At 49.4% G+C, this 27,761-nt stretch overlaps 4 protein-coding genes across 8 annotated transcripts; 2 read left to right on the top strand and 2 right to left on the bottom strand.

Moving 5' to 3' along the window:
• The first annotated feature begins 42 nt into the window (after nucleotides 1-42).
• Nucleotides 43-4,991, top strand: LOC133472423 (calpain-5-like). Of its 3 annotated transcripts, XM_061763160.1 has the most exons (12): nucleotides 51-342; nucleotides 415-546; nucleotides 827-1,038; nucleotides 1,130-1,322; nucleotides 1,689-1,882; nucleotides 2,055-2,132; nucleotides 2,391-2,661; nucleotides 2,736-2,858; nucleotides 3,266-3,462; nucleotides 3,583-3,701; nucleotides 4,370-4,506; nucleotides 4,602-4,991. In XM_061763160.1, exons 1-12 carry the CDS (start codon nucleotides 127-129, stop codon nucleotides 4,770-4,772), a joined length of 2,043 nt encoding a protein of 680 aa, XP_061619144.1. In that variant the 5' UTR covers nucleotides 51-126; the 3' UTR covers nucleotides 4,773-4,991. The 3 variants fall into 3 exon arrangements, with proteins under 3 accessions (XP_061619143.1, XP_061619142.1, XP_061619144.1); XM_061763159.1 differs by having other exon boundaries at nucleotides 43-546; nucleotides 2,736-2,849; XM_061763158.1 differs by having other exon boundaries at nucleotides 47-546.
• Nucleotides 4,992-5,602: 611 nt separating this feature from the next.
• LOC133472425 (transmembrane protein 272-like) lies at nucleotides 5,603-8,517 on the top strand. 3 transcript variants are annotated; one of them, XM_061763162.1, is made up of 5 exons: nucleotides 5,603-5,732; nucleotides 6,558-6,635; nucleotides 6,705-6,755; nucleotides 6,840-7,046; nucleotides 7,330-8,517. In XM_061763162.1, exons 2-5 carry the CDS (start codon nucleotides 6,563-6,565, stop codon nucleotides 7,536-7,538), a joined length of 540 nt encoding a protein of 179 aa, XP_061619146.1. In that variant the 5' UTR covers nucleotides 5,603-5,732; nucleotides 6,558-6,562; the 3' UTR covers nucleotides 7,539-8,517. The 3 variants fall into 3 exon arrangements, with proteins under 3 accessions (XP_061619146.1, XP_061619147.1, XP_061619148.1); XM_061763163.1 differs by lacking the exon at nucleotides 5,603-5,732 and adding an exon at nucleotides 5,743-5,897; XM_061763164.1 differs by lacking the exon at nucleotides 5,603-5,732 and adding an exon at nucleotides 5,942-6,473.
• A 303-nt stretch (nucleotides 8,518-8,820) lies between these two features.
• On the bottom strand, nucleotides 8,821-13,562 carry pcolceb (procollagen C-endopeptidase enhancer b). The gene is made up of 9 exons (XM_061763161.1): nucleotides 13,319-13,562; nucleotides 12,397-12,505; nucleotides 12,018-12,276; nucleotides 11,823-11,947; nucleotides 10,702-10,838; nucleotides 9,884-10,500; nucleotides 9,726-9,806; nucleotides 9,469-9,639; nucleotides 8,821-9,163 (listed from the first exon to the last, which is right to left on the bottom strand). Exons 1-9 carry the CDS (start codon nucleotides 13,402-13,404, stop codon nucleotides 9,033-9,035), a joined length of 1,716 nt encoding a protein of 571 aa, XP_061619145.1. The 5' UTR covers nucleotides 13,405-13,562; the 3' UTR covers nucleotides 8,821-9,032.
• A 718-nt stretch (nucleotides 13,563-14,280) lies between these two features.
• per1b (period circadian clock 1b) lies at nucleotides 14,281-27,675 on the bottom strand. Its single transcript, XM_061763157.1, has 20 exons — nucleotides 27,518-27,675; nucleotides 24,160-24,795; nucleotides 23,831-24,084; nucleotides 23,511-23,632; nucleotides 23,228-23,429; nucleotides 22,927-23,121; nucleotides 20,220-20,298; nucleotides 19,969-20,075; nucleotides 19,370-19,523; nucleotides 19,020-19,293; nucleotides 18,821-18,929; nucleotides 18,564-18,726; nucleotides 18,372-18,487; nucleotides 18,159-18,296; nucleotides 17,624-17,980; nucleotides 16,440-17,218; nucleotides 16,124-16,310; nucleotides 15,816-16,029; nucleotides 15,585-15,735; nucleotides 14,281-15,247 (listed from the first exon to the last, which is right to left on the bottom strand). Exons 2-20 carry the CDS (start codon nucleotides 24,513-24,515, stop codon nucleotides 14,954-14,956), a joined length of 4,251 nt encoding a protein of 1,416 aa, XP_061619141.1. The 5' UTR covers nucleotides 24,516-24,795; nucleotides 27,518-27,675; the 3' UTR covers nucleotides 14,281-14,953.
• Nucleotides 27,676-27,761: the final 86 nt, after the last annotated feature.

Below are 27,761 nucleotides of genomic sequence, written 5' to 3'. Positions count from 1 at the left end.
GGTATATATTCTTTATTCTCTTTGAAAAATGACAAATATTAAAGTATTTTATTGAGTCACTTACAGTAGTAGTAGAAGTACTACTCTTCTTTATTTTGGCAAACTAACATTTGCATTTGTTGACGTATGGGCAGCAAAGAAGAGCGACAGCATAAGTGCTGCCCGCTCACCGCGAGTATGACAGAGCGCGTGAGCGACTTCCAAGGTCAGAGCTTCCACAAGCTCCGGCGGGCGTGCCTCCGTCGCGGCGCCCTCTTCAAGGACCCCGTCTTCCCCGCCGCCGCCCAGGCACTCTTCTACAAGAGTGCGCCGCCGCCAGGGGTGACCTGGAAGAGGCCCCGGGTGAGGAAGGGTCACTTTGGGGGGCCGGGCCCGTCGGCGAGGTTCACTGAACTGGGCGTCTCTCCGCCTCAGGAGATCTGCAAGGACCCGCGTCTGTTCGTTGATGGCATCAGCACTCGTGACCTGCACCAAGGCAGTCTGGGTAACTGCTGGATGGTGGCCGCCATTTCCTGTCTGGCATCTGAGCCCACACTGTGGAAAAAGGTACTTCCTTTCCAATGTGGTGGCTTCAAGAAACAGCTATGCATTGCTAGTTGAAGTTACAGCGCTACTGATTGGGCAAATTAGATTGCCATGGCAACACAATGAGGCAGAATTCTTATTGGACAAAAGAAAAAAAAAATGTAGCATTAACTTACATGTCCTGGAAGCAGTCCAGCCAAGAGAAATGCACCAAAATGCGGAGAATAGACTGTTGGGGATGAATTAATACAATTTTATGGAACAAATTAGGTTGTTAATGGTTTCCACTCCTGCTGCTAAGGTCATCCCCAACCACGTGGACCAGGAATGGAACCCGAAGCGCCCAGACTCCTACGCGGGGATCTTCCATTTCCGCTTCTGGCGCTTCGGCCGCTGGACGGACGTGGTCGTGGACGACCTGCTCCCCGTGAGCGGGGACGGAGTTTTGCTCTTCTGTCGCTCGGCCACGCCCAGAGAGTTTTGGAGCGCCCTCCTGGAGAAGGCCTACGCCAAGTTGGTCACTCCGCCCACAACCCGATATCGCATACGCTGACGTAAAGTCACGTGAGTCTGTCGCGTCGTCTCACTGCTGGTGTCCTCGCAGGGTAAACGGCTGCTACGAGGCCCTGGAGGGAGGAAACACTGCCGAGGCTCTGATTGACTTCACCGGGGGCGTTTCGGAGCCCCTCAGCCTGAACCGTGAGACCCTGGGCCTGCACGGGGACCAGAGGAAGGCCCTCTTCCAGACGCTGGCCAAGGCCCACGAACGCAAAGCCCTCATCACATGTTCTATTCGGGTACACCTGGAATACATATTTGAAGACAAACTTACTCGTGCAGTTTTTTTTATTATTATTAATTTTGCAGTTCTTTACATGGGGCCTCTCGAAGTTCTGGAGTCACTTTGTGTGTATTCTAACAAAACCAAAGGTTGCCATTCACTATCGGAAGTATAAAAAGAAACAGATACCAGGTTAACAAATCAAATCTGATTTTCGTTCATACATGTGATATTTAGGGTCACACCAGGTGGTTGTATTTGATTGACGTTAGAATTATAAGTGGGTCCTTGGGCCCCAAAGTTTAAAAACCCCTGACGACTACCAAAAAGCGGTGCAGTCCCAAGGCGTTTGAACTTTCAACAGCGTCAATTGTGTTGTCAGCCGGCTGAAGGCGAGACGGCGGAGTCGGTGATGGACTGCGGGCTGGTGCGGGGACACGCCTACGGGGTGACCGCGCTGAGGAAGGTGCGGCAGGGGGAGACGCTCCTGAAGGCAAGTGGAACATCACGGCTCTTTTTGGTGCGCATGAGGAACCCGTGGGGGACCACCGACTGGACGGGAGCCTGGAGTCAGCGGTGAGGGCCCGACTAAAACCTCTTGCTGACCTTAACCGGACAGTTTTACAATCTTCCTGTGGCCTTTTCTCACATTTGCAAGAAATACCTGACCATGGTGCAGTTTTGCACAAGTTCAGGAAATGGTTTGCGTTGTCATCATCATTTTTTATTTTTATTTTTTACTTTGCAGATCCCAGCAGTGGCAGCAGATGAGCCGTGCAGAAAGGGAAAAGATGGGACTTGTAGTTCGGGACGTCGGCGAGTTCTGGTAGCTAGTTGTTTGTTTGTCTAAATGTATATGTACAAGCATAATTTAACCTTCGTACGTATATTATGGTTCATGTAATTTACCCAATAACAATAAAGACATGGCCCACTGAATTTCTGTTTGAAAATGAAATCATTTTTCCGACATGAGTATTTGAATTATTAGCGGTTGTTTTCCATCAAAGGGTCGTAATTGTTTGTAAGAAAAAACAAATTTTTTTCATGTTTTGTGTGTGCCTGGATCCTCTCCTTCCTTCAGGATGGACTTTGAGGACTTCTGTCGCTACTTCACAGATGTGGTCGTATGCCGCCTGGTGGAGAGAGCTCCCCTGTGGCGCAGCTCCGGCTGGAGAGAGGTCCGCCGCTATGGGGAGTGGGCTCCGGTGCCGCCCCACCCCAGCGGGCCTCCGTCGGCCGGAGGAAGGTCGGAGGCCGGGAGGAAGGTCGGAGGCCGGGAGGTCCACGTGGACAAGAGGAGCCGATGCGGAGGATGCATCAACCACAAGGACACTTTCCTGCACAACCCGCAAGTAAAGCAACGCTGAATCTTGCACGTATGAACGAGCTAGAATGCAATGTTCGCCTCCTCCTTTTCCTCCTCCAGTTTATGTTTGAGGTCCGAGGCCACGAGGAGGAGGTGCTGATGTGTCTGCAGCAGGAGGACCGGAGGATCCGGAAGAAGGATGGCGGAGGAGACAACCTGCCCATCGGTTTTGAGGTACTTAAGGTGAGCTCGCCCAAAAAACATTTTAGGGAAGTGGAGTTTATGGAAAGCTGTTTCAGCATTTATTCCATATCCTCGATATCCAGCTTAAGGTCCAACTTTAAATCTGATAATACACATGTTGAACTACTCAAAATGTGTACTGGCCAACCTTTTTTTTATGTCATTGTTTTTATTTTTACTGAAACTCCTCATTAGAGGAACAGAAGTGAGTTTTTTTGCATAAAAATATACAAGAAATAGAGCTACATGACTTTGTGCTAATTAATAGCGAGTTGACACTCAGCACAATGCAGTCATTGCAAAAAAAAAGAAAAAAAGGCAAGTGCACAGTTTGCTTCAGTTGTAACATCTGGTATGCCAAAGTTGTCGGAAAAAAAAATGCTCAAACTTTGTCCCCCTGCCTTCAGTCAGAGGAGAACCGCTGTAGCCGGGTGCAGCGCGTGGTGGAGCAGGCGGCCAGCTCCGTCTACATGGACTCTCGCAGCGTCACGCTGAAGGCCACGCTGGCGCCGGGCTGCTACGTGTTGCTGCCCACCACGTATCTGCCGGGAGCCAGCGGACACTTCCTCGTGCGCCTCTTCTGCCATTCACGTGTCCGGCTCAGGTGCCACATGTTGCACACCTTTTGCATTTGGTTCATTTTCATATCATTTGATCAATAACGGTAATGACATTAAAAAAAAAACAGTTGTGTAATGCCGTTTCCCCATGCGCGTGCATTTAGGGAACTGAAGGACGACTTGCCGCCTCCCACCTTGTTCCAGTGCTTTTTACCTCAGCCCACCGTGGTGACCACAGTCCACCTACTGAGGGCCACAGGACTCTGCCCTCCCAAGCAGACGGGTAGCTCCTCCGCCTTTTCAATAAATTCATGCGGTTAAGGAGTTCAACTATAGCGCGATCCCTTGAGATACGAGTGACTGGCAGTGAATCAACTCACTTCAGGACGAGCAGCAGTTTGGCTACTTCTGAAGAATTTTTCAAAAAAGGACACCAAGAGATAATATAACAGTACTCACAGGCATATATTCTTGATCCTTTGTGAAGAATGACTAATATTCCTTTTTGGGGGAAGGCTGGAACGGATTAATAGCATTTCCATTCATTTCAATGGGAAAAGATGACTTGAGAGTGTTTTGAGTTACTATGAGCTTCAACGAATTCAACTTGTATGCAGTTTGTCATCGAGACGTGGCATAATAACTGGCCACGGTGATTGTATTTTAAGGCACAAAAGTTGAAGTCACATGTATTTGGAACTGAAAAATATAATAGGCACGTGGGCCGTATGTTTGACACACCTACACTTTTTCTTTTTTTTTCTTTTTTTTTTTACCTTTACGGCTGAACTTTATTTGACCTTCTCTCCTTTCAAGTTGTACTGCATTTTAGATTGATCCTGAAATTTCATCCGGAAGCCCACTATCTCCCGAACCTTTTTTGCGGGTAGATGTAAACGTAACTTTCAGTGCGACTCCCCCTTTTGAAATGTGCTGCTGAATGCCCCACAGCTCCAGATGTCTATGCCATCATCCGATGCGAAAGCGCCACTGTTCGGTCTCAGGTGTTGAAAGCCGAAGGAAATCCTGAATTCCGCGTGAGGGCCATCTTCTACAGGACATATCCCGATGTGCACATCTCCATTGAGGTTGGACATCATCCGGTGACAACGCGCTTTTGACATGCGTTTGCTTGTTGGATTTTTAGTGTGAGAGTGTGTGTGTGTGTTTGCTTTGCATACAGCTGTGGAGCAGAGGCCTGCTGTGGGACTCCATCCTGGGCCAGGCACGACTCCACGCGACGGCGACCGAGCAGAATCGAGACCACGCCGTGGCTCTGCGAGGTGGCCGCTCGGGTTCAGGGGGCCGCGTCCGCGTGGAGACGTCCTCCAGCGTCTGCCTGACGGACTTGTAGCCATCTCGCAGCCTCGTCCGCGCGGCCGCCATGGTAATGAGAACCGCGCAGTCCTCTGGAGCATTTTTCATATTGAATATTCCGAAATGTGAGAGGTTCACACTAAATGCCAAATCCTTGATCCTGCTGTACATTGACTGTCCAACAAACTGTTGTTTTCTTTCCACGGGTCATTAAACCAAGATGTCCTCTATAAATAAACAATATTGTTACTCCGTGTTCTGTCATTTTGATAGACTCTGTAGGTTTTGGCGAATTTTACACTCTCAACTTCCATTTGGAAAACATTCGGACGCAAATCGTTCCGAGCTTTACTACCTTACCTAATTTGGACAGTTTCACTTAGGGGTGTACTCACTTTTGTTGGCAGCATGTTGTTATACAAGATGTACACATTGTAGCAAAGTGTCATTTCTTTAGTGTTGCCTCATGAAAAGATACACCAACACATACTGTATTTTAGCAACAGCCTTTCAAGTGAATTTGTGACCTTTAAGGAAAGAGTCTCTTTTAAATGCGCTATCGTTGTGAATTGACCAATTGTGTAACATACTATTGCAATTCTGAGTGGATATTTTGGTTTTACTCACTCACTTCTTTCCCAAATGCGATTTCTTTTCTGGGTCAATACTCATCATGAAATTTCCCTAAAACAGATGGCACTTGATTATATAATGTTTTGTATTAATGACAGCAGCATTTATTCAAGCATTGCAGTGAAGCACTTTAAATCATTAAACAAATGTTCAGATGGATTAGTAGTTTTTGTTGGTTTGGGGTTAAAATAAAAATAATAGGATAAAGAATTCATGCATCACCTGACTGCGGGCGAACCGCCCTCGCTGATGTCATCATTTCACATCCGGAGGACACGAGCGTGCGCGGCTCAGTGTGGTTGGAATTGGAGAAGGCGGACAACTCCCAGCTGAACCCTGCAAGAGGTCATCAGTGCCGGCTCGGGTAAGCAGAGTGGAGAAACGCAGACACGCAGGACATAAATATGGAGATTGTTGGACGTTTTGGGGAGAAACTGGAAGACTGTGCTGGTGTTTAAGTGGGGTGTGGTACTGAAACTTACTCCTGAAAAGCATGAGGGCGAGGCTGTGTTGCTGCAGTCCGTGTTTGGTGAGAAAAGACTCAACCATGTATTATATTGCTGCTTCTTGTTCATTGAAATCCCCTGCAAACAAACAAAACAAAACAAAAAAACTTGATTTATGAAAACAGCACTGAAAATCTTATTGTTGTTGCCACATTTTACTCATTCAGTTGGTGTCGGTGTATGCAAACTTGCTCCCACGATCCACAAGTGGAAAGTTGGCATACCTGAACCACACACGTACACGCACACAAGTAATTTGGGTTAAACCGGCTCGGCAGGGAATGTACTCTGACCGGTTCCGCGCTCCATCTTCTGTCAGATCACGACAGGTCAAAGAAACACCACATAACTGTGTTTGCTGCTTCAATGTAAAACAAACAAACAAAGAAAAACCGGGAAATACCGCAGCCGGCAAAAAGAAAATGCCTCGTACAGCATACTCCCCAAAAATGCCGTTTTGTTAGTCGAACTTGGCTGGAACACGTTTTGCTCCGACCAACCACTCAGAGGAAGGAAAAATCCTGACATTGTGGGACAGCCAGCTGAGCCTCTGAGGTTGAATTTGAAAACTGGTCCAGTTGCTAGTTAAGGGGAAGTTGGTGAGTCAGCGTGATTGATTCTGAAGGCAGATTAGATGGACATGACAACACGTTGAGGCTGAAATCTGATTGGACTTGTTGTAGGTTTGATGGTCATCATGTCCACCGCGGCCCCCGTGCACCTCATCCGCAACATTCCCCAACCGCCGACACCCGTCCTAGGTGAGCCCTTAAGTGCTGCCCGCTAACGAGTCGAGTCACAATCCTGAAGCTCTCCTTGATCTCCCGCAGTGGCCATAAAGGTGCTCTTGTGCATCATCCCAATCGCCCAGATCGCAATGGGTGAGCGACACTGCGACCCCCGAGTAACCTCGAACGCATCTCCTGAATTATTCACGTGAATTAATTTGACGACGGCCACGGCAGGCGCGGTGCACCTGGACGACTGCCCCCGCCAGCACTACATTCCCGTTTACCTGATCGTGGTGGGCGTGGTCCTGATGCTGCTGGTGCTGTTTACTTGCCTGCCCTGCGCCCGGGAGCCCAAAGAAGGCCCACCGAACCCTCTCTGCCGAGTCAGCCTGGGCTGCAACTCTCTGCTGGCGTTGTTCCTCATCTCCTGGTTCATTGCCGGTGAGTGGCTCACCTTTTTTTCTCCACTCCCAAAAGCATATGCAACACCTAAAGCATGCTATTCATTAGCTAATCTCTGCTGTTTCCCGTTATGTGTTGTAAGCTAGCGGACTTGAACGCAAAGTTATGCGTTTGTTTAAAATACACTCGCTCGAAAATCAAAAGCAGCTGTTACCTCAAAGAAGTCGGGGTCACTCGTATCTCAAGGCTCCGCTGTACCAGCACCCGAACAACTCGGCGCACTAGTAGGATTTCAAAATTCTTTCCATATTCTTTCCTCCAGGTAATGTGTGGATCTACTCAATTTACAAGCCCAACTACTACAAGAATGTCACAGGCACTGAGCCCTACTGTGACAAAACGCTCTACCTGTTCGCCTTCTGGACCACGACGCTGGTCTACATCGTGGTGGGTCTGTTCGTGGCCCTCGGCTTCCTAGTCCTGGTCTGCCTCTACATGTGCGGCCAGGCGGACCCCGATGACTACATCTAGAAGCCCGAGGACCTTTCACCTGACCGCACTGCGGATAAGGAGCGTACCGCCGAGACTGCTGGGTAATGAGCTGAGCCGCTTATTTGATCTTTTCTGCAGAATGAACACTTTGATTTTATTTTTTTTAATCATTCAAATTTGGCAAGGTTGTGAACAACACTTTTCACTGTGGTGAGTCCACACATTTACACATCATGTTCTTTCCCCGGTGTCGTGTTACTTGTTCGTTTACAAAGTCTCAGGTGTGAATGGGGTGCAACGGTGTTCAGTTTGTGTCATTTCTTGAATATTGTCCCTCGTTTATTGCGGGGGTTACGTTCCAGAAAACCCCCGCAATAAATTCATTCGACACAGTCGCAACCAATTATTTATTATATTATATTATATTATATAAATTCACTTGAGGTCACCATCCACACACTGTGCACAAGTACAAGAATTAGTACCGTTCCTCACACTGTCAATGTAGTCAGCGAAAATCATTATGGTTACCCAGAATTCATTGCGTTGATGTTTTTGAAATACAGAACCGTTGTTGGAGAAAATCAAGCTAAACGTTGCTCTTTACTTGTGTTTGTTCCCGTGAAATTGTTATGAGCATGTGCATTAGCTATTTGTTCGTATTTGTGAATTTATTTCATAAAACTCTGACTGTGGCTTGTGTTTTAAACAGTGGCTTTCCGGTCATGTTCTTTATATCCTCAAGCAATTTGGTGATTTTGACCAAATGTATGAGTTGAGATGACTTTGTAAGGTTTATTTTTCTGCAAAGACAACTAGCCCAATTGACATTATGTGCGTCATTCCCGCCACGTTAAAATCATATTGTCAATCAAGCCAACTGTCACAGAGATGTGCAGGTAAGTAAATGCACTACACTGAGCTGTTTAAAAAAATATATGCGATGCGCTAAATCCGCAATAAGTGACGTGTGAGATACTGAGGGATTACTGTAATAAAATATTTACCCAAAAATGAAGAGTGTACTTCCTTGTCCAAGCGCTGTTATGTTTTCAATCTAAATGAAACTGTGATTGTTGATTCAAGAAGCTTTAAAAAAAAAAAAAAAAAAATGAGGACAGTACACAGGACACAATAATGGCGAAGTACAGCTGTAAATAATGACGAGGATGATAATCTTCAAGTATGATGTCAGAGGTTTTGAGTTAAATAGGGCACAGTGTACGGGAATTCATTGTGTCAAGGAATTTCGCCCACACGAGCTATGTCATACCATGTTCAAAGCATTACGACACACAGTAACTTGACATTTTAACCAGAGCACCAACATCACATACTTTATTGTTTTTTGTTTTTTTAAAACATAATTTACATACAAAATAAAAAATATACTCATGATGTATGCTTTATTTTTAGGTATAACAACAAGAATCTTGGTGGATATTATAATATATTCATGTTTGTGGTGTGTCTCCTCCCCCAACCCCCCTCTCCCCACCCTGTGATTGGTTATTGGTTGAAGTGGCTGTGATGTCAGCATGCTTTACCCATCAGGGCGGCGAGGGCTTTGGCGTGCACCGGCTTGTACAGGAGGGTGAAGCTGGACGGGCTCAGGAGGCCTTTGCCCTGGGGGTCCACTTTTCCCATGAGCACGTAGTTTTGTCCTGGAAAGAAACACAAGACGGAGACGGTATTATTGTCGTTTGGGGCGGAAAGTGGGAAAGCTCGAGCGAAAGTAGCGCCGACTTTGGGATCGAAGGGGATCATAAAATGGAGAGTGAGGGTGGTGCTACGCGTGGTGAGCAGAGAGCAGAGATAGGGTAGGCTCTTGACAATACGTGTTTTCTAACTAAACAAGTGAAGGGCCAATTGACTTGGGAGTACAGTTCACAGTGGCGCAGCGGTGACGATCAGATCCGATCCATTCTATTGCTCAACAAGTGGAGCAGGCACCAATTGTCACCCGTACCTTTGGTCAGCCCCGGGCATCTCTTGCAGGTCGAGATCAGTTTGATAGTCGTGGCCGGTCCTGCTTTGGTGATCTTCAGTTTTCCTGCCTTATAGGCTTTAATGAGAGACACTTCCACTGTGGCAGAACCTCTCAGACCAGGGATCACATCCGTAACCTTTCCTGTAACCACTAAGATGCGGGAAATAGCGTTGTATGAATTAGGACAGAGTGGATGGAGCCTGTAACGGGGGCGCCGGGTTTTCGCACTGGCTCACCGAAGTCGTTGGGGCAGAAGTTGGACAGCAGAGTTCCCGTCCTCTTGCAGGCTTGCGTGCACAAAGGGTTCAAGGGCAAAGCTGGGGCACAAAGCAAACAGCCTATGAACAAAGCAGTCGTCAGCAAACCTTTGCGAGGAGATGAGGCGTCTACTCACGTTTCTTGCTCACTGCCGGCTTCTTCGGGACCACCTTGCTCACTCCAGGTTTGGGCGTCACTTTAGTTTTGGGCGTAGGTTTGACTTTTGGTTTACTTTTAGGGGTGGGTTTGACCGGTTTGACGGCTGCTTTGGGAGTGGGTTTGGTCTTGGGTGCAGGCTTGCGTGTCGGTTTGTCGACTTTGATGACTTTGGGTTTGGGTGAAGGTTTTGTTCTGGGTTTGGGTGTAGGCTTTTTCACAGGCACTCTGGGGGTGGGTTTGGCCGTTTTGGGCTTAGCAGACGGCTTGCTCGTCGGTTTGCGCGGCGGAGGCTTTATTGGAGTCTTCACGACTGGTTTTTTGGCTGGTTTCGGGGTGGCTTTCGGCTGGACGCTAGGCTTGGGTTTAGGTGTGGTTTTGATCGGTTTGGGTGTGGTTTTGATGGGTTTGTTTGGCTTCACGGCCGGTTTCCGTGTCGTGGAGGGGGTCTCGGATCGATGGATGAAGTCTCCCCCGGCGGTGGGAGTCCGGGAGCCTCGGGGCACGCTGTTATAATACGCCATGAAGCCATCCGAGGTCACGCTGAGGTCGGAGACGAACTGGACGAGGAGCTGATTTCCATTGGTCACGATCGTCCTATGGGGATGAGGGCAATCAAATGCAAATTGAAATATTGCTCCGTATTAATACCTCTTATTGATTGCTTTTCCGTAAGTGGGGAGGTTACTTGCAAACCAAATTAGAGTCACAAGATGGAGCCAGAGAGGGCAGAACATTTTTTTTTCTCAAAGATCATTTTATATATGAAATTGTTTCCCCTCTTAACATTAAACTCACCCCGGTATCCTGTCGCCGCAGAACTTCCCAATTCGCCTGGAGTCGTCTCTCTCCCCCCCGTTGAACAGAGCCACGTAGTCATAGCGACAGTACGTGTCCGGTTCCAGGTCCAGCTTCTCAAACTTCACCTCGATCACCTGGTGAAAACGCGGCGACACGCCAACGCAAACTGTGACGTTAAATAAATATGAAGCGAGCCGGTGGGGCGTGTTTATTTCCTGAAACCCAGCGCTGCGATACAGAGCGACGCATTTACCCCCGCTCTCGGCCTCGCTTCCTAATTCTTCAATCTCATGGCAAACACGAGCGCGCACTCATAAGTAACTCTTTCACTGGAGCTAGAACCTTTCCTGGAGACGGGCCCCCTTTCGCAGGTATGCTCCTGCGGACGCTCCAAAGCACAGCACCGCTTTTACCCCAGCTGCCTACGATTTGGAAACTTCTATGTGGAGTTACCTGAACTTGTTTGTCAAACATCCAGTTTTGGGAAGTAGGAATACTTCTTCACTGGACTTCGGTAGAATCTTCAGGTCTCTTTACTCGGGTTTATTTTTCTGATGATGTTTTACCTTTACTCCCTGCATTTGAAAACAGATAAGAGTCGGTGCCTTGAGATGCGATATGTGGCTGATTTCAAATAGATGCAATTGCCTTTGCCTTTGTTTCGTTTGACAGTAAACTTCAAACGGGAATGGCATTAAACAGCTCGAAGCCTCGTTTGCGATGAAACGTTGACTCTTTTCCAGAGTTGTGAAGCGAGTTGTGTTGCGTTCACTGCCACCAAACGGCGCTCGGATCTCAAGTTTGCATTTGCAAGTCAAAGCAAAAAAAAAATAAAATATCAAGAAATCGACTGCATATCGAAAAACTCATAAATTGCGTCACTCGTATCGCAAGGCACCACTGTATCGGTACTTTTCTGTCCGTTATTATTCCTACTTTTACCAGCGTATTTCTTTTTTTGACACACATATCTCAACTTCTACTGAAACCTCTGCAAACATCTCACTTTTCTGTCTTGGTTCGATTCATTTGATTGACCTTCCATCCTAATCTGAATTGCAGCGTCAGAACCAAAGTAACCTAAAAGCATTGAAATCTCGAGGCGTTCGTCTGCTCACGTTGCTCGGCTCGACCGAGATGTACCAGGAGCAGCTGATGCCTGCCGGGTAGTTGGAGTTGGGCCAGTTGGGCGTCTGGACGGATCCCTGGGATTTGGTCAACCGCCCGCCGCAGAATTGATTCTCTGTGGGAGGAAAATGTGCCCATATAGTAGTCTAAATATATTTGGAACCGCCGCAAAAATGCCACCACACCTTCCACATGCGGCTTCCCCGCCCGGAAGTAGGCCAAAAAGCCTCTCCCGCCCGTGGCCTCGTCCGACACCATGTCCAGCATCATCGTGTTGGAGGTGGACATGAGCGCGCCGGGCCGGAACGTCCCGCAGAAGCGGCCCAGCTTCTGAACCAAGCGCGTGTGGCCGTTGTAGACGTCCAAGTAGTCGTAGCGGCAGGTGGGCTCGGCCTCCATGTCGAATAGGCGGAAGGACAGCATGACCACGTGACCTTCTGGGACCTTGAAAGACCAACCATGCTTTTTAGTAACGCCAGCTGTTTAAAATTGCCTGTGGCGGACAATGGGTTGACTTGAGCAGATGAGTGAGCATTAGAGAAGCAAAAAGGATTTGTGACTCACAGTGATGTACCAGGTGCATTTACTGTTGGCTTTGTAAGGACTGGGGAAACCCTCGCTGGCCACGATGCCCGAATCGACGACCAGGTGACCCCCGCACTTGAAGACGGGCCTGAGGGAATGGAGAGAAGCAGAAATGCGGTGTGACTTTAAAAAAAAAATGGAGCGGAACGAAACACGGCGCCTGCAAACGTTTACACGCGCGCCGCAAACCGCAGCGGCACAGTATGCCCCTGTTTCCTGCGCGGCCACACGTCGCTAAATACAACAACAACAAAAAGCACAGAGTGAAATGTACAAAGGTGAAAATGTATTTTCACTACCCGTTTTGATAACACCAGATAAAAAACTGATTCCGAGGCCTTTTCTGATGGAACTTGAATGGGTGCTGCCGTTTTGTTTTTGTCGAGTTGTTTTGTGCGTGTGTGCGGCGGTACAGTAAAGCCGCATTTAGCCAGTGGAGTCCCTCCCTGTAACAACCCACAGACATTTGCAACTTTGTCACATGTTGTATCCTGTCGCTTCCAGGTGCTTTCTGTACAAAGTCCAGCAGGCGGAGATAATACTTCTTCCCTGACCTTTGACCTGCCCTTTTGACCTTTACTAATGAGACAACTTTTTGGGGAACTTTCAAACATTTCTCAGTCTTCAGTACGGTGGATTGGTCAAAATTGTGGTTCAATTTGGACGGAAAATAGTAGGACGATTTATTTTTAAGCTAAGTTACCATGCAAGTCTGTCTTTGAAAAGACAAGCCAACCACATCGTGTGAATGCTGTAGCCTGCAATTTTTGCCACGTGCGCACACGCGCGCACGCACGCACATAGCCGATGACCTGCGCGCAAGTGGCTTTGAGCGCCAGGCTGCCACATATGCAAATGTGGCAAAGACATTTTCTGTTGCAAGACCAGTTTTAGACCTCACCTGGTGTAGTTGTTCTGACTCTGAGCCGCCGTCCATCCCAGCACGAACGCAGAAAGCGCACACACGGTCCACACCCTGACCTCCATCCCGCTGCCCTCTGAGATTCGGAAAGACGGCGGCGGCGGTGGTGAGGAGCGGGAAGGAGGGACGAGCAGGGCAGAGGGTGGAGAGGAACGGAGGAAGTGATGGCTGAGGATCTTGGAGGTTCATGTGCAGTGATGCGATGTATGGGTTTTGCGTCTGTGTGTGTGTTGTCGGACAGCGTGCCAGTGTCTTGTGTGCGCGTGTTTTTATTACACCACCGCACGACAGTCAAGCCTTTCATTTGCTCCCACTGCAGCTGATGTCTTGGAAGTGCTGTGAAACATTGCGTTGACTGAGGCCCCCTAGTGACTGTGACGAGGCCGCTCCAAACAGCTTAGCATAGATGGACCACCGCCATCTATGCTAAGCTGTTTGGAGCGTTTATTCCATATCAGCCCATAAAGCAACAACGTACTCTATCGATTAAGATGCATGGCTCCATTACGCAATAGAAAGCCATTTCACAGTTTTCTATTTTGGAGGGCGTCGGTGCCACCACAGTAATGCCGTCCACATAACGCACATGCCAGAAACTAGTCCATGGTCCTTAAGTTGGTTATCAAGGAGCTCGAAAAACACATTTTGTTTCCAAATCCACAACGGTAACGTTTCAAAGAAATTTGGCGAAACGTGAGTCAAATTTGTTAAGCTTGCGAGTTCCTGGCATCGTGTTGTCGCTATCGTAAAGAATCCACACATGCAGTGGATTTGGTCTGCCTAGTTAGTCAAAACAAGGCCATTCCTTTTGTCTTTTTTAAGCTGTGGCTGGTAACCACAGCTGAATAGAAGGTTTGCAGCAAGTTCAGCAGCTTCCAGCTCGCGCCGGACACTGCGAAGAAAGAGCCTGCAGCTAATTTAACTGGAGAGGAAAAAGACAATCACATTTTAAAGTCCTTTTATTGTCATTTTTTTTTGTTTTTGTTTTTTTGTACAAAGAATTTCACAAAAATATTCACCAACTGCTGCACACCAGCGACGCCATGAAGCAGAATATCACATGACCACGACAGTGCCAGAGAGTGACAAAGAGGGAAAAAGTGATCAGGAGTTTTTTGTTTTGTTTTAGGCCTCTCGCAAAAGAAGCACTTTGCCACACATTCTCCCTTTCTTTTTACCGCACCACTCTCGATTTGCAGGGGATGAATATATATAAAAATATACACATTTTTACAAAATTAAAGTCAGCCCGTCTTCCACTGCGCTGTACATTTAGCGTCCTATTTATTTACACAAGCAGCCGACGTGATCGTCAGCGATAGAGAAGCCGGATCCCAGCCACATTCACAGAGGTGAAGGTCACGCAGAACATCGGTGAAGCATGTCCATCCGTACGTAGTAGGTGCCTTTTTTGTGACGCGTCTTCCACATGAAATAAATATGGCTCCCACGACGTCTCACTTTGTTGTTGTCGTCGGGAGTCCAAAACCTGAGTGCTCTGAAACACGGCGACTGTCTCCATCCTCATGATGTCATTGTGTGTTGACTTCAAGAAGGCGCTCGTTAAGAGTGATACAAAGTAGTATGTTTATGTTTGCGTCTTTGGCCGCCGACTCAGTGACTCATGTCAGACTGTGACGGACGAGCGTTCTCTTCCGCCGCCCCCGACGTCGCTCTGAGTTTGTCTGCAGTTGCCACTTGGCCGCTTTCGTGTGTTTGGCCTCCTTGCTGTCCCCCCTCGTCTTCCTCGTCGTCCTCATCCATGGCCGCCTCCGACGAGCTTCCCTTGACCTTTGCGGCTCCCTTCTTTTGCGGCTGCAGCGCGGTGCACAGTTCCATCTCGTGGATCTCCACGTCGAAGGGAGCGGCGTGGGGGAGCGACGTGGGAGACTTGCAGTCTCCGCAGCCCTGGGAAGAGAGCAGAGAAACACGTCTGACTCATATGTGCAAGTCTCAAGTCTTAACCTAAGAGTTCCAAGTGCTATGTCACTGTGGCTAACATTTAACATTATTTGGGTTCAGCCGTCTTCACATTCTACATTGTAGCATCTGTGACTTATGTGCTGTTGTGTTAGCCAGTTCTGTTTTGCAGTAGCCACATTGCGCTTTGTCTTTTTTGGATGAGAATTAATGTAATGTCTTTTACGAACTGTTTCCTCATGGCTCGCCGCTGTCGCGCCAACGAATTTCTACGCGAGTCTGCAATAACATGAGTGCGCGTGGGAGTAAAGAGTAGCGTACTCACAGAGATGTTGATGGCTCTGGGCAGGCGTCCCGTGCGCACCCAAGGGTGCACCTGACTGAGCTCCCTCTTCTGTTCTTCTGTGAAGCGAGGCTGATGCTTCTGCATGCTCCTCAGCGCCTCGCGATCCTCACGCAGCACCGCCTCCACGTCTCTGTCGCACAGCAAAGGGAGGTGACGTTAAATCCGATGTCGTCCCGTGACCGAACCGATCCTTTTGTCGGACTGCCGTACCTGAGAGGCAGCTGGTAGGTCATCATGACCTTGTCGTCTGTGTTGGCCATCAGGAGCCAAATGGGGTCCTGCAGGACACACTTGATGAACTGCTCCTCGCCACCGTCCCCCCCAGCGCCTCCGCCGCCCCCCGCTGGCTGCTTGCGGGCGTGGTCGTTTTCTAATGAGTCGATGCTGCCAAAATATTTGCTGGTGTGGCTGCCCTGGCTGCTACCTAGATGGACACCAATTAAAAAATCAGGATGAGATTAAAAAAAAAAAAACTTTTACCCTTTCCGCACACTTTAAAACTTGAAAAATATACTAACTGGTGCCACTGGTGCCAGAGGAGCAGCATCCGTTGGAGCCGGAGCCAGAACCCGAGGACCCGGTGCCCGACGACCCCGATCCAGACGCGGCGGAGCCGGTTCCCGAGCGCGAGTCTTCCTGCAGCAGCAGGTCCAGCAGATCGCTGGAAGTCGACATGGCGTCGTTGTTGGACTCGTTGGTCTCCACCTGCGACGCAAGCACACGTGAACCGTGACTGAGGAGATACGTTACAAATTCACCTGCTAAAATTTGCAATATGGAGAGATTTTTCTGCGTTGGGTGAACCGTGATAAGGCGGGGGAACAATGTGCTTACATTCTCATTCTCCTTGGCGTTGTCATCTGCGTTCCTCTGATTGGCCGAGCCCTGCACCCCTGCTGGAGCCCCCTGCACGGAGGGCGTGTCTTGCTGTGAGGCCGCCAGCACGGTGGCGACCTCTAACCGGTTGCTCGGTGACTCCTCCAGCTGCAACAAATTGAGGGGGGAGCTGCATCGGGACTGGAAGAGGGGCGACTCTGCGCCCTCGCGGTCAGCAGGCGCCTGAGTGCAGGACTGGGGAGTGCTGCTACGAGATGCTGCGCCCATGCCAGGAATGGAGACCGGGTTGCAAACGGGCGCAGGGACCGGCGCCGGGGCCGGGGCCGGGGCGGAGCTGGGATAATTAAAGTTTTGACTGAAGAACTGCTGAGATATGGGCGCCCCCATTTGAGGGAACATGTAGTTGGGGAGAACCAACGCCATCATGGGGGGCACAATCTGGGCAGGGGGGAAACGTGATGGGTCTGGGACTGTTAAGGGCTGAGCGAGCGGTGGGTAGACCGGGTAGATGGGAACCATGCCGGGTGCAAACGGCGCCGAGGGAATGCTGGGCTGAGAGCAAACGGACGGCCAGGAGGAGGAGTTTGTGGGGGCTCCGAGCGGCATGTTGAGCGGGCCGGCCGCCGGTCTGGTTCTGGGGTCTCGGTGCATCCCGGCGAGCCCCAGAGAGCTGTGCTGCTCGGGCGACTCCTGGTGCTTGAGCCTTTTACCGCCACGACCGCGTCTGTGACTGGAGCCGCCCCCTGCGGCCGGGTAGTCACGAGAGCAACGCACCCCTGAGGGAAACACACTTTGTTTTAATCCAGTGCTGGGAGGTCAGGAGCAATGACATACATTCACAAACTAAATTCTAATATTTGGTCCATAAAATAGTCCAACAGTCTACGCTCTTCATTTTCTCTGTGCATGTTAGATATTTTTCGTCAAATCAGATTTCAGTCTGTATGTGTTGCCATGTCAATTTAGTCTGAATTAGGAGTGCTGGCCCAGGTAACTTCAACTTGATTCTGAACTGCTCCAGTTGTACGTTATAATGCGTTACAGTATAGAATTGAGAGTTTCGATAATTGTGGTCTTAAATCGGGTAAGTGTCTCTTCAAGGGCCAGCTGATGCGCATGCCTCCAGTTTCAATCAAACCCTTTGCCATTTGCCGTAAAACTTAAGAATGCAGTCAAGCTACCTCGCGCCAGAGGGTTGCCGGCGGGCGTGTGGCAGCGCACGGTCGAAGACGCCGTCTGATCGAACACGCGCAGCTTGCTGAGGTCCTTGAATCGGTCGAGGAAGGCCTGCTCCTCCTGCTGGGTGTGCGCCGACAGAACCTCCTTCGTCAGACCCAGCCGGCCGCCCACAACGTGCCGGCTGTCCCTCTCCGGCTGAGTTGGCGGCGTAGCTTGAGGTGGCGGTGCGATGGGCGGAGGAGGAGGGGGAGGGGGAGGCGGAGGAGCGGAGATGTGACTTGGGCCCCTCGACGGCGCAGTTGGAGCGAGGTTAAGAGGAGCGTGCGTTGGCGTGGTTGGGGCCTCTTCCATCACGATGTCTGTCCAACAAACAAACAGGAAAAAAAAATGACAACATGCTCGTTACGTATAAAAAGATTGGAGCAATTTAGGTACTCCAATGCCCTCGCATGTGGGCAAGGAGAGCCACAGCCGCCATTTATTGAATGGGACAAATAGTCCTTCAGCCTTTCTAAGACTTCAGTGAATGAGTCCAACCTGATTCGGGCGGCTTCTTGTCTCCCACGTGCACGATGGTGCTGCTGAAGCTACACTGGGACGTGACGGAGGCCACGCTCTCCGCCTTCATGGCCAACGTCAGCGGGGGCAGGGGAGGGGGTTCGCTTCCCCGGCCAACTGCAGGAGCAAGGTGACAGGTGTAACGCAAGTGCCACTTGTACAGGTGCATGCGTTAGGAATTCAGCCACCAACCTTTGGCGTTTCCGCCGGCCTCCTGCTGCTGTTTGTCTTCATCAGAACCTGATGCCCCGGATGAGGAGCCACGCTTCCTTTTGACCGTATTAGGAACGTTACAGCTCTCCAGGTACCTGGAGCGATGTGGTCAGTGTGTATGTCAAATGATGGACAGGAAATAAACCTGATTGGTGGAATTCTGATGATTACCTTATGATGCTGTCTAAACAGTTGATCTGCTGGTAGGAATATCCAGGTGGGGACTCTTTCTGTACAAGCGGTGCAGGCACCAGATCCGTCAGTGGTTTGGTCATGTCAGAGACGAGGCCTCCAATGGGCTCACCGTTGATGGCTCTCAGGCTCCTTGTGGCAACTTTTGTACACAAATGCACAACTTTGGACCCTCTTTTCCCAGCGTTCCCCCCACCAAGTGATTTATATCGACTGTCTTTTTTTTAAAACATTACCTGTGCTGGTGTTTTTTCTGGGCGGCAGCCTGTTTCGAGACTCGATGAAAACCTGCTGCCCGTTTGTCTTGACCATGTGAACATCTTTGCAGATCTGCTGGAAGGTCATCTGTAACAACCAAGTGCACAAAAACCAATATTAGCTCACTAGACTTTGCATGGCATTGGAGTGAAAATTGGGTGACCCCCTCAAACTCACAGGCTTATGTAAAGTGACTGCGACTGCGGCGTCGTCCATGGCGGGTCCGTTGCTGTCACTGGAGGAGGCGGCCGAGGCGCTGGGATACTGCAAGTGTGAGTGGTGCGAGCCCCGTGACCCGCTGGAACCCAGCGAGCTGTAACCCTGAGATCCGCCGCTGTGCACCGGCTGCACCAGAAGACGGTGGATCCGCTCGCTGAGCTGCACAACGTCTGGCGTGGTGGTGCGGCCCTCGCAGCCCTGCGCCGTGAACACATCCTCGTTCAGTGGGCTCCTGGAAATGGAGAGATCGCTGCGTTGAGTCTCATGTGCAGTCACTTTTAGTCGGTCTGTAAGTGGCACTCGCTTACGTTCGGACTTTGTGGCGCCCTACGATGAAGGCCACTTTGCGGCTCCAAGGGTTGACAAAGGAAGACCAGCTGGTGTCGATGGTTAAGTATTCCCCGTTCCGGGCGCACATTCTCAATGGTGAATACTCAAACGGCTGCCCAGCAAACTGAAAGACTGCAGGGAAAAGACGTTGACACGATTACTGTTATTTCTTTCTAATTTATTTTTTGCAAAAAATAAAAATAATAATAATAATAAAAAATGAGAGTGGGTATTATACATAGGTGTAAGAAAGATAATTCTAATTCCTTGGATTCAGTAACTGCTTCACTAGACGGTCTTGTCAGCGCATGCGCACAGAGTAAGCTAAGCATTTTCAACTTTTGTTTGGCGCATCTGCAAAGAAACGTATTTTCTGTTTACTTCAGAGAACTTTGAAAAACCTAAGAAAATACAAATTACTATGCGGATAAGTTTTTCAATTTTTGAGCATGGACACCAGCAATTCTGGGCTGTGTATTATACAAAGGTAGAAGGAAAAGGGTGTGTGTGTGTGTTATACTCAAGCGTATTATGCATGAGAATTTAGGAAGAATTTCAAAACATGCAATTGACTCACTCTTCTCGTGTATGGCCACCATTGTGGACCTGTCGTCAGGGTGGATGTAGAGCAGGGTCGGGGTTCCCACCAAGTCCTGTGGCAGATATCCCAACAACGGCACCGCCCTGCATATGCGGATCATGCATCAATAAGTGACAAAAACGAAACGGGATGGAACTGTAAGGGTAGAAAGTAAATCTCTGCCAAACAAGCGAAGCGGCAGAAGGCAGCACAGCCGTGACAGCGTCATCAAAGGTTAGGAAACTGACCTCTCGTCTACTTCTTGGAAGAGGCAGCTGGGAGTGTGACTGGTGGTGAAGATCCTCTTGTCTGGAGGGATTCGAGGTGCTGATGGGGAGAAGATGCCAAAGAAGGGTGAGGGCATGTTTCGACACAAGTCGAGCGCTCACATGTCACACGTTGCAGCCAATGCTCGATACGAGATGAATCACATTAATCAGCGTATTTCAAATCGGTGAGATGTGTTCTGTTGTTGTCGGCTCTGCTACTGCGTGAGGAAAATGTGTGAAGTCATGACATTTTCGAAACTGAACCTTTTTATTTTTTTAAAATCATTCTGGCGCTGTGAGGGCTGGCTTAGTGTGACATTAGAATCATTATCCATGCCTCACAGCCACCATGAAAACATGCTGCTGACTGCTGCTTAGCATGCTTTTATTACAGTAATGCCCTGCATATTCACATTTCATGATTCGCAAAATCAGCAATTTGCGGTAGACTAGTGTACTTCATTTCGCCTCCGTGGCTACATGCAACAACACAACGGCAAGATTCCACAGATTTTATTGATGATTTAAGTTTTTGCCGTAGTATTGTTCCAGTACTTTACGCAGGTAGTATCACAGTCAGAATGTTGGTGTCGTGACTAGACTACTGCGGTGGACACCAGCAGTGAGGGATGCCGTCGAGCTGAAGAAGGAGTCCTATCGGGCCTTTTTGGCCTGTGGGACTCCTGAGGCAGCTGATGGGTACCGGCTGGCCAAGCGGAATGCAGCTTTGGAGGTTGCTGAGGCAAAAACTCGGACGTGGGAGGAGTTCGGTGAGGCCATGGAGAGCGATTTCCGAACGGCTTCGAGGAAATTCTGGTACACCAGCCGGCGTCTCAGGAGGGGGAAGCAGTGCACCATCAACACTGTATATAGTGGGGATGAGGCGCTGCTGGCCTTGACTCGGGACGTTCTATGTCGGTGGGGAGAATACTTCGAAGACCTCCTCAATTCCACCGACACGCCTTCCCATGAGGAAGCAGAGTCTGGGGTCTCTGAGGTGGGCTCTCCTATCTTAAAAAGCTCCTCGGTGGCAAGGCCCTGGGGGTGGATGAGATTCGCCCGGAGTTCCGAAAGGCTCTGGATGTTGTGGGGCTGTCCTGGTTGACACGCCTTTGCAACCTCGCGTGGACATCGGGGACAGTGCCTCTGGATTGGCAGACTGGGGTGGTGGTCCAACTACAGGGGGATCACACTCCTCAGCCTCCCTGGTAAGGTCTATTCAGGGGTGCTGGAGAGGAGGGTCCGTCGGGAACTCGATCTGAGATTCAGGAGGACCAGTGTGGTTTTCGTCCTGGCCGTGGAACAGTGGACCAACTCTACACCCTCGGCAGGGTCCTCGAGGTTGCATGGGAGTTCGCCCCAACCAGTCTACATGTGTTTTGTGGACTTGGAGAAGGCGTTCCACCGTGTCCCTTGAGGAGTCCTGTGGGGGGTGCTTCGGGTGTATGGGGTACCGAACCACCTGATACAGGCTCTTGGGTCCCTGTACGCCCGGTGTCAGAGTTTGTTCCGCATTGCCAGCAGTAAGTCAGACCCGTTTCCGGTGAGGGTTGGACTCACTTGCCAAGGCTGCCCTTTGTCACCGATTCTGTTCATAACTTTTATGGACAGAATTTGTAAGCGTAGAGGGGGTCCCGTTTGGTGGCCTCAGTATTGCATCTCTGCTTTTTGCAGATGATGTGGTTCTGTTGGCTTCATCAACCCGTGATCTCAAACTCTCCGAGTGTGAAGCGGCTGGGATGAGAATCAGCACTTCCAAATCTGAGACCGTGGTCCTCAGTCGGAAAAGGGTGGCATGCCCACTCCAGGTCGGGGATGAGATCCTGCCCCAAGTGGAGGAGTTCAAGTATCTTGGGGTCTTGTTCACGAGTGAGGGAAGGATCGGTGCAGCGTCTGCAGTGATTTGCAACGGTCCGTTGTGGTGAAGAAGGAGCTACGCCGAAAGGCGAAGCCCTTGATTTCCTGGCCGATCTACGTACCTACCCTCACCTATGGTCACGAGCCGTGGGTCCCGGATACAAGCGGCTGAAATGTGTTTCCTCCACAGGGTGTTCGGGCTCTCCCTTAGAGATAGGGTGAGAAGCTCGGTCATCCGGGAGGATCTCAGAGTAGAGCCGCTGCTCTTCCACATCGAGAGGAGCCAGATGAGGTGGCTTGGGCATTTGTTAAGGACGCCTCCCTGTGAGGTGTTCCGGGAAGGTCCCACCGGGACGAGACCCCGGGGACGACCCAGGACACGCTGGAGAGACTACGTCTCTCGGCTGGCCTGGGAACGCCTCGGGATCCCCTTGGAAGAGCTGGAGGAAGTGGCTGGGGAGAGGGAAGTCTGGGCTTCCCTATTGAGGCTGCTGCCCCCGCGACCCGACCTCGGATAAGATGGATGGATGGACTAGACTACTGTTCATTGGCTATTAAAACCCCAATCTTTTTTCAAAATCACCTGTGAGCCATTCATATTAATAGTAACATTGTAAGATGTGTTTGAAATGATATCAAAGTGTTTTGGGGTCGCCGGTTTGTGGTAGGTTTATGGTTTGAACTCGGAAAATATAAACAATTTAGTGGGGTGTTTTTAGCTATTAAGTAGCAGGGCTTGGTCGTTATCCGCCGAGAACACACATTAATACTTAGCTAGGGAACAAGAGATTAGGCTAGCTCAATATGAGAATTAAGAGGTAAATAGTACCTTCGTATCCAGAGTGAACCCGTTCTGCGATGAGCAGGCAACAGGGCTGCGGCTCGGCAGTATCTGAATCTCTGATGGTAAGCTGGTAGGGCGTCAGGCGAAAGGGATAATAGCGCATCTCACCGCGCTGCGTCCGGTCGGCTCTGATTCTACAGAACATGGACTTCTCCTGAGTGCAGTCCATAGCGGGCGAGGCTAAGGGGAGCAAAGAGACGGTCAAACAGAATCACCTGACCAAATGAAGACATTCTTGACTTGTCCTGGCACGAGCAGCACTAGTGCCGCCGGGCCCCCAACTCACTGGATCCGATGCAGGAGGCCCACAGGGGCAGGCGGCACGGCGCCGTGCCGCTGTAAAACGTGCTGATGTCTTGCGGAGCCAAAAGCTCCGAAAACATGGTGCCCTGGAGACACTCTGGCTTGCAGCGCAACACTGACGATCCCTGAGGTGACACGTACACGACCTTCCCAGACAGGAACGATACCGCCATTGAGAACGTGTCCTGGGAGGATGGAGTGCAACCAATTAGCCATTCCGTTCAAACTGGACTGATGAGTTTCTGTTCTCTGATGTATAAACTTACTGTGTTCTTCAGGGTGTATTCCGAGGTGATGTTGTCCAGCTCCTCGATTGTGAAGGCGGACAAGTCCAGGCTACACCCGTGGCACTCTTCCACACTCCACTGGTGATAGTATTCCTTGTTGGCTGCATGCATAAAATAACAAACTGTACATCAGTGCTGAGTAAAACGATCCTGAGATTTAGAATTCAAGGTCACGTTGGGTCTTTTTATATTATTAATAGAAGTGTCAATATTGCTGCTGTAACAATGCAATTCCCTTCAAAGGATGACGAAAGTTTCTTTTTATCTATCTGCTGAAACAAGGTAAAATGGGATCTCACCTCGGACTTGTCTGACACACTGCAGGGCGTATTTGAGTGCGGTTAAAGTGCTGGAGTGGCCCTTGGACTTGCGCTCAGATGGCAAGCGGAGCTTGAGCTCCTTGATGGCCTTCATGAGCTCCTTCTGGGTCTGGAGCCTCGCCGACTGATTGCTGCTGCAGCCAGAGGTGGAGGGCGGGTCACGTTCGGAGCTGGTGGACAGCAGGCTGTAGGCCAGGGAGCCACTTGGAGGAGACAGGCTCTGCGAGTTGGAGCTGCAAAGGGCGGCGGTTGTTACAAATCACAGTGGGCGTCCTTCCGCTTTGCGGTTTATAAAGTTGCGAGCGTACCTCTTTTGGCTCTCTGTGGTTTCCATCATCATGCCCGAGTCCTTGCCATTGGACGAACTGTGCGAGCTGCGCGTGGACTGCCGCCCGCGGGAACCCGTCTCCCTCTCGCCGGAGTCATTCCCGCTGGAGAGGCCGTCCGTGTCGTCCGAATTGGGCCCCCTCCGATCGCCGGCTCCGGATCCTTCGCTGGGGGAGGACCCACCGCCCTGCTCCGGAGCGAGGACATTGGCGATGGCGCTTTTCGCAGCGTTCACCCCTTTCGAGTCATCCCCCTGGCCATTGTCCTTCTCGGCAGCCCTTGGCACTCGCCCCCGGGCGTTGCCGCTGGCCGCTGATTGAGAGATGTCATAACTCATACTAGACTAGGATGAGGCTCGCGGCGTTTTCTGGAGAACGAGTTCAACGCAGCTTCTGCTTAGGTGGGATTACTATGTACGTACAAGTGAATCATAGCTAACGGCTGTGCTGTGAAATCAACTAAGGGGAGAAAAACATGGTTTTTCGTGCAAAAAATAATATTTTAAGTTTCGGGGTAGGACCCCTTTGTTTTGTCACACAGAAAAGCCTTGGCACGAGCAGTCCGACAGTTGGTAGAGTTTCACCTCCTGACGTGTTTGCAGGCAATGCGAAGGTCACCTAAGAAGACAGAAGAAAAAAAAAAAAAAAGAATTGGACAAAGGAAGCGAGGACTTCATATTCCGGGACGCATTATTACACATTGCTTACTGTGGTCTGGCATGCTATCTGCCAAGGACTGCAGTGAAGAAAACAAGATTGTTTCACATCATGTTGGCCTCTAGTAACTGCGGCTGTGACACATTTCACACTGCGGTTCAGAACACTTGCCCTTCTGCCCAGATTAACGGCAATGAAAAGGGTTTTGAGAATATAAAGCCTGCCCCTATTTTCGAGCCGCAAATACGTATGCTTGCATCTCATTATAGAACAGGTGGACGTGCGAGAGTGTCTAAATTAAATAGTACATTTGTCTGTCGTCATGGCTTAGTCCACTTTGACCCAGAGGACAATCACTACAAACTGGAGGGACTATCTGTAATAGATAATCTGCCTGAGGTTTGCATCCTCAGGTGTATATCTGGACACCATCTACGCAAGTACAAGTCGCCTGCTATTTATTCCTTCAGTAAAGGCGACGCCCCGTAATCCCTTAAAGCCGACAGACGCAACCGGAAGACGACAGTCCTGGCGTCACTCCTTTCCAATTTGTACACTTGCATGACCCAACAACTCCAGCTTTAGATGCAGAATTTAGTGCGTGTACGCCTCCTCTTGTGTCACGGTGTCAGAGAGGTGACATGTAAACTGGCAGACCATCAAAATAACTTTTCCACATGGTAAAGAAAAAAAAGCGTTTGCCGTGATTCCCCGGACAGTTGGGCGAATGAGTGAGTACGGCCAGGGAAATATGCAAGCGGGGGGTGGGGGGGGGGGCGCGAGTGGAGGCCGGCCGCCATCCATGCGGACTCCCACTGCTGCACCTCTAAAAAAATGACAAAAGGCCATACACAGGAATTGGCAAAAATGACATAATTTGCTCTAGGGCGAAATGACATTTTGGATATCTTTAATTCAGTTTTGACGAAAAACTGGTTGACAGATGTCTCTATCTTGATGTTTACATCTTGAATGGAAAATTCCATCTATTCCAAATGTAATTACAACTCGTCAGAAAGACATTTTTGATATTCAAAATGTTCATTTTGGATAGTCAAACTCCACTTTTATCATCTTGAATCCGCTTGTAAGAGGTCGCAAGGCCCAAAGCAGGAACTGAGTTCGCTTTTGGCCTGGTCTGGATTTGAATCAATGCTAGTAGGTTAGTTTTTTAAAAAAAAAATTATTTCCCCCCCAAAAAAATAAAAAATAAAAAAACATTTTTTTTTAAATAAATGTACCGGCATTACCAGATAACTAGCAACCCTTTACTGTTCAGTGACTGTTTTTTTTTTGTCAATGTCTTTCTGTCTCCAAAGTGTTCTGTAAATTGACTGTCTGTTGTCGTACTAGAGCGTGTGTTTGCGATGCTCAAAAATAACTAGACCTTCCCTTTGTCAGCCTGCTGACACGGTTTCTTACACGTTTTTCATATAGCCATAAAGTGATAAGACACTGTCTGTGTGTGAGACACAGGCACATGCTGAGATCACTGCATGACACTTGACTTGTGACACATTTCCCAAGTGTACACAAGTCAGACTGCAGAGGGGCGGGGCGCGCGCGTCCATGTGAGCACATCCAGCAGATACATGGTTCTGTAGTTTGATGTGATCATGATCCAAGATGGATGCTTTCCCTTGGCTCTGTACATTCCGTGACATCCGCCTATCGCTAACGTTGCGATCAGCAACCGTTCGCCGTGTACACCAGGCACGTGTACTCGGCACTGTTCTCCACACTGGCACATCGGCTCCTGATTGGCCGGCTTCCCAGGCCAATGGGAGAAGCGCCGCAGCGTTCTCCACTTCTCATTGACTGCTGGAAGCTCCGCCCCCACGCCCGGCACGCCTGCGTGCGCCCGCTGATCCCAGGTCAGCGTCCAAATCTTTGAACAAGATCCTAAAAGCGCTTCTGACATAATGTCAATTTCGAGATATTAAACGTTGAATCTTCCCCCCCCCCCCCCTCACATCATTTGATTGGTTGAGAAGCACGCAAAGTCCACCAATAGATGAACAACTCCAGCAATCAGCAACAATAAAGTTGGTCCCACCACACACCCCCTCAGGCTCTAAAATAGACAACAGTATTGCACAGCATTTAGTGAAAATAATATGCTCCATTCTTAAAGCTGACTGTTAATGCAGGCCACATTGTGTCAAGAGTCCACTTTGTACCTTTAAATGTCAAGAAACCAGCATCAACGTGTGCTATGTGGTGTGGGGAATTTGAGGACTACTGCATTCACTAATAATTAACTCAAAACAAAATAATGTACGGTTTTCCCAGCGACTCTGAAATGCAGTGGAAACGATCAACGCGAGACGTGTTAAAGACATCATAAAGCAGTGAAAATAAAATGCGCATAAATATAACATTTAAAAAAATACTCAGTCCAACGCTTCCATTTTTTTTTTCTGTTCAATATCCACCAGAAATAAATGTGCACGTCTGGCATCTGTGGCATTTGGTTTACGCACTCTCCAGATGAAACAATGCCTTCATAAATATGTAATAAATAAGGAGGAATATTGTGTCTACATGAATCGGTTTGCTGAATCGAACGATGCCTTTGTCATTTGTTATTAGTACATTTGCTATTACACCGATTACTACACTGTTAGCAGGTTAGCATGCCAGCCCAACAAGAAGACCCGAAGTCAAAAGTTCGACAACTTACCTTTTTTTTTAAAAAAAAAAACAAACTCCGTTTGCAATATATCAGTGTCTTCCCCGTTGAGGTATCTCCCGACTAAATGCCACGAATGTTTCCAAGCAGTGTGTATTATCGCTCGACATTTTTCGAGTCCTCCTCGCCCCAACCCCCCGACAGCAGTGTGTACGCGCAGGGACACACGTGACGAGGCACGGACCGCCGAGTCCGACGCTCTCATTGGATGTCGTGGGGACTCTGGCCGCGCCCA

Source organism: Phyllopteryx taeniolatus, chromosome 23, assembly GCF_024500385.1.
Source record: "Phyllopteryx taeniolatus isolate TA_2022b chromosome 23, UOR_Ptae_1.2, whole genome shotgun sequence".
NCBI lineage: Eukaryota > Metazoa > Chordata > Actinopteri > Syngnathiformes > Syngnathidae > Phyllopteryx > Phyllopteryx taeniolatus.
This window is presented reverse-complemented; position numbering and strand designations above follow the sequence as displayed.